Source organism: Pongo pygmaeus, chromosome 1 (assembly GCF_028885625.2).
Source record: "Pongo pygmaeus isolate AG05252 chromosome 1, NHGRI_mPonPyg2-v2.0_pri, whole genome shotgun sequence".
NCBI lineage: Eukaryota > Metazoa > Chordata > Mammalia > Primates > Hominidae > Pongo > Pongo pygmaeus.
Genome location: NC_072373.2, coordinates 43,107,918 through 43,121,291, shown reverse-complemented (window position 1 = coordinate 43,121,291; position 13,374 = coordinate 43,107,918). Strand labels below are relative to the sequence as shown.

The window sequence follows — 13,374 nt, the reverse complement described above, 5'->3', positions numbered from 1 at the left end:
CAAGTGATTCTTCTGCCTCAGCCTCCCAAGTAGCTGGGATTACAGGTGTGCACCATCCACACCGAGGTAATTTTGTATTTTTAGTAGAGACGGGGTTTTGCCATGCTGGCCAGGCTGGTCTTGAACTCTTGGTCTCAAGTGATCCACCTGCCTTGGCCTCCCAAAGTGCTGGGATTGCAGGCGTGAGCCACACCTTACAAGTTCTTAATAAAACTTATTAGCATTAAGTGATAAGGCATTTTATTTTAAAAGATTTCTGCTTCCAGCCATCCTGTTTATTGACCCATCTTTGTTCACTCATCTTTTCTTTTGAGGACACCCTGGGGATATGTGCTCTGCATCCTTTCCCATGGTGTTAGGTTGATTTTGCCTCCTCTGCTTCCTCTTTTGATCTGCAGTTTACCTTTCTGAGCTAGCTGGCCTTTTGTTTGTACCACCATTAAAGTTCTACTTTACTATAGGTCTTTCTTTGTCTCCCTTACTATATTGCAGCATTTGCACTTTTATAACCACTAGAGCACCTAACACCATGCCTTGTTCATTTAAGATACAAATGTGTGTACATTTGTGGAATTGAATTGTGGCATCATTTGTGTGTATGTAAAGTGCTATAGGGAAAGAACCAGTATAGACCCCCCCGCAATCCATGTTCTCCCTTAAGAAATAGATTGAAACTAATTGTCAATGTAAAGTCTCATGAGATCTGCCCCTTTAAAAAGCATGCTTACTGAGGACATGGGTATCTTGCCGAGAGACACCACTTGATTAAAATGTAAATTAGGTTATTTAGAATTTTGTAACTGAAATCTAATTAGAATCATTTTAAAAGTTTTTTTGCAATGGAAACATCAGATGCTATGGAATGCATGTGTTCAAATATCTTACCATTTTGAATTTAGGATTGTTTCCTGTTCACTTTTTTTTCCCCAGATACTAAACATTTTGAAAGGAGTAAATTAATTATGTGTCTCTCTTCCTCTCAGCTGGTATATTTTTGATTTCCATAGAAATCTTTCAGTTTCCCTAAAAAGGTGAGTGTTGTCACAGTGATTGGCACTCTTAAGAGTTAGTGATTTTGGCTACAGAACAGTGATGCCTGGGGCAGGGGGTGAGTACCTGGATACAGGTTTAGAACAGTTTCAATCTGGACTCTAATATTAATTGGTTTGAAGTAACTTCTTGGTTTGGGTTAGACAGATATTTGATTTGTGTGATGTATTCTGAAGTCCAAGTAAGTATGGCATGATTATTTGTTAATAGTTACTACTATAAAATTGGAAAAGCCTTCTAAGTTGACCTTCACACTTTACAAATCACAAGTGCCTGGCCTTTAGTGCTGAATGGAGGCAGTACTGACTCAATAACCAAGCTACTCTCAACTTACTTTCTTTGTAGTAGGAGTCTGACTGGAGGGAGGAAGAGAGGAAAGGGGGAAAGAAACAGATAGTTATTATTTGCAGTGAATGAGAGTACTCGCTTTGCAGTTATAGGCTTGGTTTGAATTCTGGAATTGCCACTTTTTAGCTATGTGACCTTGGGCAAAGTGTTTAAAAATTTTTAGTCTACTTTTCCTCATCTGCCAAATGTGGTTAATAACACCCACCTCATCAGGTAGTTGTGGGGTTTAAGTCAAACAACATGTATAGAGGGCCCAGATATGTGTACAGTATCCCTTGATAAATAGTACTGCAAATTATTCCTACTTTTGTTTCTCTCCTTAAAGAAATCCAACTTCCAAATGTAGAACTTTCTGTTGCTTAAGTTAATGCTGAGTTGGTAGTCAATAATTCTTTTGGATCACAATGTTTTCATTAGAAATGAGCATCTAGGGCCAGGCGCGGTGGCTCACTCCTATAATCCCAGCACTTTGGGAGGCCAAGGTGGGTGGATCACTTGAGGTCGGAAGTTCAAGATCAGTATGGTCAACATGGTGAAAACCCATCTCTACTAAAAATACAAAAGTTAGCTGGGCGTGGTGGCAGGTGCCTATAATCCCAGCTACTAGGGAGGCTGAGGCAGGAGAATCTCTTGAACCCGGGAGGCGGAGGTTGCAGTGAGCCAAGATTGTGTCACTGTACTCCAGCCTGGGTGACAGAGTGAGACTTTGTCTCAAAAAAAAAAAAAAAAAAAAAAAAAAAGGGAATGAGCACCTTGGTTTAGCACTTTACTGCTCCACTCAAGCTGTAGACATTTTAGGAACACATACGTTCAGGTATGGTTTGTATTCTTGATTGTATGGGACATGAGATCATGGCTCAATAAATCAAATCAAAACTTCCTTAGATGTGTTCTGTGGAACTCCAGAGTTTTCAGTAACATTTTAATGGCATATGTCTCCAAACTTGCCTTTATTAAGTCCTACAATGGATAAATTTGTGGGGATTTTATAGTGCTGTAGTGATTTTTGTCTCTAGACAAAATCTCTAACTTTGATTTCTAACCCTAGAGACAAACCAAATGACTTAGCGGCTAAAATGATGGACTTCAGAATCACCTTAGACCTGGTCTAGCTAGACAATGCAGAACTGTTGTTCTAGTCCCTGGCGCCCTCTTGTTGTGTTAGTCTTACTCGCTGTAGACAAGTGACAATCTCTCTGAGCTTCAGTTTTCTAATCAGTAGAAGGGGGATAATGGTAGTTCTTTCCTTAAAATGAAATGATAGAGCTTAGATGAGATGAAATAATATGTATAAAGCATTCACCAAGTTCTTAGAACATAGTAGGTGCCTAACAGATAATCCTGTTTCTCCTTGTACATCCCCTCTTCCCTCCCTCTCCTTCTTGTCCTTATTTTCTCCACTGAGTTTTTAGAAAAGGAGAAAACTAGAGAGGTGAGCTTCAGGAAAAATGTCTTTATTTCTGGATTGGCTTTGATTGCTGTGATTTTAGGACATGGACTATAGTTGTAGATGTTGCCCTGGCTGCTTATCAACAATGACTTCTTTTCCTTGATGTTTCTCCACAGGAAGGATCAGAATGTTCTCTCTCCAGTCAACTGCTGGAATCTCCTCTTAAACCAGGTGAAGCGGGAAAGCAGGGACCATACCACCCTGAGTGACATCTACCTGAATAATATCATTCCTCGATTTGTCCAAGTCAGCGAGGACTCAGGAAGACTCTTTAAAAAGGTACAGAGATATTTCTGGTCACAGAGATTCTTGGGTGGAGCAATGACACAATTTTTAAAATCCTATTAGGTATTATGCTGATTCCCTGGGTGACAAAATTATGTATACTCTAGACCCCCGTGACATGCAATTTACCCATGTAACAAACTTGCACATATACCCCCCTTGAACCTAAAATAAAAGCTGGAAAGAAAAAATAAAAGAAAGAATATCTTATTGGCCCACTTCATAGGCTTTCCACTAGTCATTCCCTACCACATACTTGCGGAGAAAAAAAATACTTGAATTGGCATTCCTTTCTTCCTTTCTGAGCTGAATTAATAGTAGCCTTGGGAAAGGAACCATTTGCAAGGTATAAACCCAGGACTGGTACTATAATTCATAAGCTGCATCTATTAACAAAAACTGTGTTTTGGGAAGTTTTCTTAAAGTGATTTGTGAAGCTGTTGAGCTTAAGGGGCCAACACTATCATTTTATGTTTTCCTATTCTAGTTCATTTAGCAAACTCATATACGTTTATGTTTTTAGTTTAGTTTTCTTCCCAGGGTCTTATCTTGGCCAAGGTAGACTCGAAAGTGTGGTATTCTTATCGTGGTATGTCTTTGTCTTTGGGTCTCTGAATGCTTTCGGAACTCAATTGTTATCGTACTTCCTTGGGTATAGGTTGAACAATTTGACTAAGGAAAACTCAAAATAATCATGATAATCTTAAGGAGCCAATTCACCTTACCTGTCAATGATGGAACTAGCCTCTTGAAAATCCAGGAAGCTCTTTTCTAAGCTTTCTCAGCTTGAGCTCAAAGTGGAATCATTTATTCATGAGGTTTGGTTACAGATAGCGGTGAAGGCCCCAACCGTTGTATATGATATGCCATGTCTACCATTCAAGCGTTGACATCCCTGGAAGACTTTTCAGAAGGCAAATAATCTTCCTATAAGTTATAGGTAGAAAAAGATTATAGAGGGCTATTTAGAATTCATCAGTTTCCAGGTGATTAATCCAGGTGATTAATAAAATCCATTATTAAAATTTGAAAGTATGAGAGAAAAGACTAGTAAACAGGATTGTAGTCGATACAGTCAAAGCTCTTGATCAGCTTTCCAGTTCTCAGGAATTTTTCCAGATTTCACTAGATCCAGAATTAATACCCCATTTTTTTTCTGTAATTACCAGCCTGATCAAATAATTGATTTGGAATCTTCCATCTACCTAATTGCATCCGTGAAGGTGCTTTCCCTGTGTCTTAGAGACAGAATATTGAGAGTACAATCATCTGACGACAAAAAGAAGGCAGAGAAAGATAATTCTTCCCAGAGCTCACTGGCTATTATTAGTAGCCCGTCTGTGCTGTGGTTGGGGCCACACCTCATTTCGGGGTGAGGGTACTTCTCACCGTCTCCTCCATGGTTTCCAGCATCAGCTTCAGCTTGGTTGTCATTAATTTGAATTATTCTGCAATACTTGGTGATGCATGTATGTGACTAAAATTAAGACCTATTTAGGTGAAATTTTGACAGCTCGTCTCTATGACCTTGACAGCCACTTAGACTATCTCAAGAAGGAAAGGGCTTGACTGATAGTTTCCTCCTCCGTTTTCTTTGTTCATCTGAGAAAACAGCTTTTATAAGATCTGTTCACCTAGCTAGACTTCACCTAGTCTCTCAGCTCCCTTTTTTCCCAGGCTTAGAAGGTTAGAGAAAAACCAAGCTGAGAGAATTTAATAGCCTCTCCAGATCTCAGAGATGCTTATGCTGAAGGCAGCCAGATAGCAAAGCCACGAGTGTTCCTGGCTCTTCAAGTGCCCTATGCATATTTCACCAAAGGTAGATACATGGCATGTATACAAGGTGTGGGGCATATGACCTCCATGAAGAAAATTCGTCTGTGAATGATATTCCTAGCCATGGGCTCAGGGTTGACTTCCTTAAGCTGTGTATTACTATGCTAGAGTGTGAGGAAGAACTTATTTCTCACAGGACTGTTTATATATTATATTTCACTGAAGAAAAGTATGCCTATCATAATTTAATAGCTATATGCATTTTCACAAACTGAATTCACACCTGTGTAACCAGCACCCAGATCAAGAAACAGAACATTTCTGTACCCTAGAAGCCCCCTCATATTCCCTTCTAGTCATCTCCCCACCCTAAATCCCCAAGGATAACAACTGTCTTGACTTTTAACAGCAGAGATTAGCTTTGCTTGGTTTAATACTTTATATAAGTAGAATTGCACAGTATGTACTCTTTTTTGTCTGGGTTCTCTCAATATTATGTTTGTGAGATTTATTCATACTGTTGTGTATAGTTGCAGATCATAGGAATTTCTCTTGATCTTGGTAACTTTGGATCTATTAAATTGTTGTTGATTAGAGACATGCCTAGGGTTGTTGAATGGCCAATGATTACTATCCCACAGGATGAATAATCTCTTTTCTCCCTCCCTTGGGGCGTTCCATATAGGCAGAAAACTCTTAAATTAGGAGCTGGTTGGCAGATCATAAAAACAGATTGAGCCAAGCACCATGGATCATTCCTGTAATCCCAACAACTCAGGAGGTCAAGGTGGGAAAATGCTTGAGGCCAGAAGTTCAAGAACAACCTGGGCAACATAACAAGACCTTGTCTCTAAAAAAATTTTAAAAGTTAGCTGGGCATGGTGGCCTGTGCCTGTAGCCACAGCTACTTGGGATGCTGAGGCGGGAGTATTGCATGAGCCCAGGTGTTTGAGAATGCAGTGAGCCATGATCATACCACTGCACTCCAGCCTGGGCAACAGACCGAGACCCTGATAGTTTGAGGATGCGGTGAGCTGTAATCATGCCACTGCACTCCAGCCTGGGCAACAGAGAGAGACCCTGATAGTTTGAGGATACAGTGAGCTGTAATCATGACCCTGCACTCCAGCCTGGGCAACAGAGAGAGAGACCCTGACTCTTAAAAAAAAAATTTGATTCATTCTATTTTGGCTGGGTAAAGAGCCTCTCTGCTTTCTAGTAATGGGCAAAGAAACATTCCTCATATCACACCCCAGTTTTTTAACCTCTTTTGAGAAACATTCTTCATATCACACCCCAGTTTTTTAACCTCTTTTATTTAGAGTGTCATTGCACATGAAGAATTGGAATCCTACTGGTTAAGATATAGTATCAGATAAGAGTCCTAAGGAATGTCCTCAGCCATTCTGTAGTTACATGGATCTTCCTGGGGATTTGCTTTGTGCTATCGGAGGAGACGCCTTTTCCAAGTGACCCTTTCTCTTTCTCTTGGGCCTAGCTCTGCTATTAACTCTGAGAGCTTGGACAATGACTTCTTTCTGTGCCTCAGTTCCCTAAACTTTAAAAAAAGAGTGTGGTCTATGTGATCTCCATGGTGCCTTCCAAATTCAGGATACCACAGTTCTGTGACGATAAGGGGATCCTACACTGGGGGCTTCCTTCTGGTTGTTAGGTTACCTTTGTTAAATTGTGATAGGTAAATTGTAATCCCACAGATAAGGACAAACAAAAGTGGATATGGGTGTGCAGAGGGCTAGCTTAAGCAAATGAAGACCAGATTTCTTGAAGAATGAATCATTATTTCAGGTGCTGATATCTACAATGTCAGCAACGAAGAAAGACCAAATTGGGATCCAAATACATAAAATAGATATGTTTTACCAGTACATTTGGTTCCAGTGGCAAAAGGAGCCATTTCTCTGGGGACATAGGCTTAGAAAAGATACCTTAATTTGTGGTATGGCTGTACATACCTGTGCTTTATGTGAATTTGAGTCTGTCACTAGCAAAAGTCAACATTTTTAAAAATCTTTTTTAATCTATAAAACTTAATGATTCACTGCAAAAATTGTGATAATAGAAGTCATTATATTTTGAACCTGTATGTGCCAAGTATTGTGTTAAGCACTTTATATGTATTATCTCCTTTAATCTTTACCATAATTTTATGAAGTAGTTACTATTGTCATCATCGCTGTTTTATGAAGGAAGAAACTTGGCTTAAAGAGATTAAGCAGGCCAGGCACAGTGGCTCAAGCCTGTAATCCCAGCCCTTTGGGAGGTTGAGGTGGGAGGATCGCTTGAAGCAAGGAGTTCAAGACCAGCCTGGGCAACATAGCAAGACTCTGTCTCTACCTCCCTCCCCACCTAAAAAAAAATTAGCTAGGCATGATGGTACACATCTGTAGGCCTAGCTACCCAGGAGGCTGAGGCAGGAAGGATCACTTGAGCCCAGAAGTTTGAGGCTGCAGTGATCTATAATCATGCCACTATACTCTAGCCTGAGTAACAGAGCGAGACCCTGTCTCTTTAAAAACAACAACAACAACAAAACAGAGGGCTGGGCGCAGTGGCTCATGCCTGTAATCCCAGCGCTTTGGGAGGCCAAGGTGGGCTCATCACCTGAGGTCAGGAGTTCAAGACCAGCTTGGCCAACATGGTGAAACCCCGTCTCTACAAAAACACAAAAGTTAGCCAGGCAAGATGGCCAGTGCCTGTAATCCCAGCTACTCGAGTGACTGAGGCAGGAGAATCTCATGAACCCAGGAAGTGGAGGTTGCAGTGAGCAGAGATCATGCCATTGCACTTCAGCCTAGGCAACAGAGCAAGACTTCGTCTCAAAAAAAAAAAAAGAAAAAAAAAGAAGAGAGAGAGATTAAGAAAAATGAAATGAAGCTAGTGTTTAACTCCAGTTACCTGGCTCTAGAATCCAACGTTTTCATGTACATGCTGTATTAGGATTCTCTAAGTATGTTGTACAGAGAAGAGAAAATCCTGGATTTTCTCTTTTTCATTGAATTCAGATATTTCACTTAGTTATAGAATTAACCTAATTTTTCTTTTGCACATAAACCTTCAAAGGGTATGGAGATGTTGAACATCAACATTGGATTGTTTTTCTTACCTGGGGTTGGGGCAAGCAGCTGGAAGTTGGGAATGAAATAGGGCAGCATGTTTACACTCCCCAGGGGCAAAATATCTCTGCCCCCTGTAAGAGGGAAACAAGGACTCATTAAATGTGAGAATTGGCCCCAAATCTGGCTCACAGCTAATTTAGCTAATTTAGGGATGTCAGGGTGGCTGCACAATTGGCCCCTCTATGCTATTGAACCCCCTTAAGGGAGGCTCCTTGCTAGCCCTCTGGTTTGTGGTAATGTCTGCTGGGACATATTTTACATTTTGCATGAAGCCGTGTTGGAGATTCTTTTAGCTAAATATAACATCTGGAGAAAGTAGCCTCCTGTTCACAGCTTAAAAACAGACTGACTTTGTCTAGGACGAGAGGGAAAATTGAGCCCGTTTGGTGCTCCTGACATCTCCTTTCATGTAATGAAAGCTCAGTCTGTCTAACCTCTGTTGGAACCAGGGTTTGGGCAAATATTATTGCTGCCACCTTCATTTGTTTAATGCGGTGGCTTCAAAAACCATGGGCAAAAACTGCCAAGTTTGACTCCCATCTCCGTGTGGTCTCCATGAGGGGCATGTTCTAAAGAAGCCCACCAAGAACAGAAATAATTTTTCCCACTTGCTCAGTTTAAACTGAAATAAACTTGGGTGTGCTTTTTCCTACAGGAGAGAGGATAATCCCGTTTTCTCTTTTTGATTAGCTGGAACACACTAAAAGTACCTCTGACTTTGCTTTCTCAAATCAGTTTCTAGCCCTTCACAGCTGCTCACACTTAAGCTTGGAAGCTGGTCAGTTCAGACAGTGCTAAGGCTCAGTTGCATCCTTGTTTTTAGAGCACTGCAGTGAACTGTACTCCTGTTTTGCTGTTAGGACTCTTAAGTTTCTATGGCAAAAATTTAGGTTAACTTGAAAAAGCCAAGTCAGGTTCCCTATAGACCAGTAGCTTTCAACTTTGCCTGGGCATGAAAGTTACTTGGGGAGTTTTAAAAAAATCTTTGTGACCTTGAATAAACAAAGGTTTCTTAGGATATAAAAAGCATGAACCATAAAATTTTATAAAGGATAAGTCAGACTTCATCAAGTCTTGGACTTTTGTTCCTGGAAAGACTTTTTTTACAAAATGAAAGACAAGACGCAGACTGGGAGAAAATATTTGTAATATATATCTGACATGGACTTATATCAGAATATAGAATAAAGAACTCTGAGAACTCAGTAATAAGACAAACTATGCAAATTTTTAAAAATGGAAACAGGTTTTAATAAACATTTCACTAATAGAAATATATAAATATTTAATATATTTAATATAAAATATATAAATATATAAATATATAAATGGCTAATCAACACATGAAAATATGCTCAATATCATCACTCATGATGGAAACGCAAGTTAAAACTGTAAGAAGATATACCATACGTTCACTAGGTATCTGGCAATACCAAGTGTTAAGGAAGTTGGCCAGAACCCTCATATGTTGCTGGTGAGAGTGTCAAAGTGGTACAACCACTTTGGAAAATAGTGGCAGTTTCTTATGACATTAAATTTGTACTTGTCATATGACCCAGTAATTCCAGGTATTTATAGGCATCTACCCAAGAGAAATAAAAGCATATGTCTAAACAAAGACTTGCACCTGGATATTCATAAAGCTTTTGTGATAGGCTGAGTAATGCCCCCCTCAAAAAAAAAAAAAAAAAAAAAAAGAGGTCCATATTCTAACCTCTGGAACCTGTGAATGTTACCTTATGCATGTAATACTTTGCAGATATGACTAATTTGAGGATCTTGTGATGGGGATATTATGCTTAATTAGCCGGGTGGGCTGTAAATGCAATCACAAGTGTCCTCATAAGAAGGAGATTACAGATAAAAGAGAGGAAGGTCATGTGATAGAAGCAGAGGGAAGCAGAGTCATAGAGAGAGGATGCTATGCCACTGGCTTTGAATATGGAGGAAGTGGGCATGAGCCAATGATTACAGCTCTAGATGCTGGAAAAGGCAAGGAAACGGATTCTTCCTGAGAGCCTCTGGAGCAGAAGCAGCCCTGCTGACACACTGGTTTCAGCCCAGTGAAATTGGTTTTGGAGTTCTGACCTCCAGAACTCTAAGAGAACAAATGTATGTTGTTTTAAGCCACGATGTTTGCAGTAATTTGTTACGGCTGCCTTAGGTACTTTATTCATAATAGCCCAAACTGGAAACAACCCAAATGTCCATCAACAGATGAATGGAAAAACATATTGTAGTGTATCCATATATTAATACTACTCAGCAATAAGAAGGGAAATGCTGATACAATATAAATGAGCTCAAAAAACATTATGTTGATAAAAAGAAGCCAAGCATAATGAATACATTCTGTATGATTCCGTTTCTATAAAATTTTAGAAAAAACAAATCTGATCTATAGTGATAGAGAATAGATCATTGATTGCCTTGGGGCCAGGATGGGGATGAAGGATTGACTGCTAAGGGACACAAGGGAATTTGTAGGGTTTTTATAGCCTACATTATATAACATTTTAAACAATGCTTTATAACATTTTTATAATGTTACCTAATCTTGACCATGGTGGTACATTAGACAGAATTTATCATATTATACACTTAAAATGTGTACATTTTATTATGTAAATTATGCCTCAATAAAGTTGATCTAATTTAAAAAATACCCATGCCAAGACTCTACCCCAGCACAACTGAGTCAGAATCTCTGGAGTAGGGCCTGGGTGATTGTTGCCTACAGCTAGGGCTGAGAATCACTGCTGCACTGTTTTCCATCTTGGGGAAACTGCAGAGCACAGAGAATATCTGATGCCCTAAGATCCTGTCTATCTGTATGTGAGCCATGTTTGCCTCTGCAACAGACAATGTTAAAACATCTAGGCTAGTTTCTCTAGGCAACCCATTGTGGTTTCCTACTTTATTCTTGGAGGGTGATGAAGGGTGAAGTTAGCTTCAGATAAATAAATCTGGTGACAAAGGGTGAATCTGACTTCCTTCACACTGCAGGAAGTGGGGAATGCAAGAAGAGTGCTGAGGAAGGAATATAAGAGGCTCAGTTAATACTTTTCTCCAGGGCCTTGGAGATGTGAAACATGTCTTTTTGCCATTAGTGAATCAGTCACAAGAGAATTGCCACAACAGTCATATTTCTTTTGGCACTAAGGAAATGAATCTGGTAGTTAAAAAGGATAAATGAGATTTAAAACTAAAAGCAGTGCATATTACCTGTCTGTTTGGTATCCCTTTGGACTGGGATAGGATTTCCTATGGCGTGTCTTGAGTCCAGCTGTTTGGCATGTGTGAGGAGAGTGGATGATGAAACTGTGAGAAGGCATGTTGGGTGGTGTGATGGTCATAAGTAAGAAGAGGAGAAGAAGTGACCCACAATGCTGGTATAGTTGAATGTCCCTGGTAGGTGCTGTGAATTGAATGAATGGAGGAAAAGAATGGTTTTCCAAAGGTTGTGTCCCTGTGCTCTGCCCGCTTAAGAAAGGGTTTAACTCTTTGGGAGAAGGAGTAGATGAGTGATTTAACCCTCCCTCCCTTCCCCGTCTACCATATCCCTCCTGCTCGTCTGAACTCAGTATCTGTTATTGGACTGAATTTCCTCCACATTATAGCATGGTCACTAACAGCGTTTGCACAGTGCGTTACAGACAGCTGTTCCAGTTGCCCAATTTATCTTGTTGGTAGCAAAAATCTGTTCTAATTAATTGAGCTTTATTCTCTCATATCTGATGAAAAGATCCTCTTTGGAGAAAAGAATAGGATGTGAAGCTGAGCTTATTTGAGTAGGGGATGGAAGGCTGCCAGCTACTTCAAAGGTATCTCTGCTGATAAGGGGCATCAGGTTTGCTGCCAAAGCCAACACCGAGGGGAGCTTTGCAGCTCGTGCTGTTGGGGGTGTTTTAGCTTTGGTTTCTGTGACACTGGGTCAGCAGCATCTGTGTGCTCTCCCTTGAGGCTGCTCTCTGGGTGGTCCAGGCTTTTATTTAGACTTAGGAAGGTGCAGCTCAAAGGGAATGTGTGCATCAAAGATGTCTGTAGTCTTTTGCTTAGGTTAGTTTGTGTGTTTGCCTTTTTGGTGTTTTAGTTCTTAGGTGTCTGCCTTTTCTAAAAGAGCTCAAGGTGCTATATTTAGAACTTTCAAAAGTATAATAGTACTTCGATTTTTATAAATCAAAGGATTATTAAGGGAATCTGAAGGAATATGGGAAAGAGAGGTGCAGTAGACAAAAAATAAAAGTGTCCCTATGCAACCTTGTATTGGAATACTACCCTAAATTAGGAGATTATATAGTCAATAAGTATTTTAGTGAATACTGTATACACAGCATTATGCTGCTAGGTGCTTAAAAGAGCTTGAAAATCAAATTGAGGAGTAAGATTTGCCTCCCAAGGGAGCTGGGGATTTTTGGTTTATTTAGGTCTCTCAAAACTTTCTGTGGGATGATGATGATGACAAAGTAATAATAGTAACCTTTCGTAAAATTCACACTGTGAATACCTCCCACTGTAGTAGGCCCTAGATGTGTATTTTCTCTGAATCTTTCATCTATTTTTGCAAAGTTTTTTTCCTAAACTATTTATGAAAGTATAAAATACTTAGAGAAAGTACACATATTAGAAAGTGTACAGCTCAATGAATTTTTACAAACTGAATGCAGGTATGTAATCAGCACCCAGATGAAGAAAGAATGTTACTAGTATCCCATGAACCCTCCTTCTCTCCACTTCAAGTCATTACTCTCTGAAGGATAACCATTATCCTGACTTCTAACACAATATAAGTATTTGCCCTTTTAAAAATTTGTTTATGTAAATGGAATCAGATAATTTTTTTCAACCATTTGAATATGTAATTCGTTGTCTTCTGGCCTCCATTATTTCTGATGAGAAATCAGCTGTGGTTCTTAGGTTCTTATTATTGCTTACTTGTATGTAATATATCATCTTTTTGTTTGTTTGTTTGTTTGTTTTAAAGAGATGGAGTCTCTGTTCCCCAGGCTGGAGTCCTGTGGCATGATTACAGCTCACTGTAGACTCAAACTTCTGTGCTCAAGCAATCCCAGTTCTTCCATCTTGGCCTCCCAAAGTGGTGGGATTACAAGCGTGAGCTGCCATGCCTAGCCCTTCTTTATTTGGCTGCTTCCAATATTTATTCATTATCTTTGGTTTTTAGTACTTTGATTATCATAAGAGTGTAAGCGTGGTTTTCATTGTATTCATTTGGCTTGGTTAAATACAATATCCAGACCATCCCTGATCTGTCAAATATCTAATTTGTAGAAATTGTAGGAAAAATATCAAATTTTTCCTCAATTT

The 13,374-nt window shown here is 39.6% G+C and overlaps 1 protein-coding gene across 10 annotated transcripts in view; it reads left to right on the top strand.

The window, feature by feature from the left end:
- SRGAP2 (SLIT-ROBO Rho GTPase activating protein 2) overlaps window positions 1-13,374 on the top strand; it is a 252,236-nt gene that overhangs the window by 128,154 nt on the left and 110,708 nt on the right. For all 10 annotated transcript variants that reach the window (XM_054480813.2, XM_054480729.2, XM_054480845.2 and 7 more), the window contains one exon: window positions 2,965-3,127. In XM_054480813.2, the coding sequence (XP_054336788.1) occupies window positions 2,965-3,127 (163 nt within the window). The remainder of the gene's footprint in view (window positions 1-2,964; window positions 3,128-13,374) is intronic.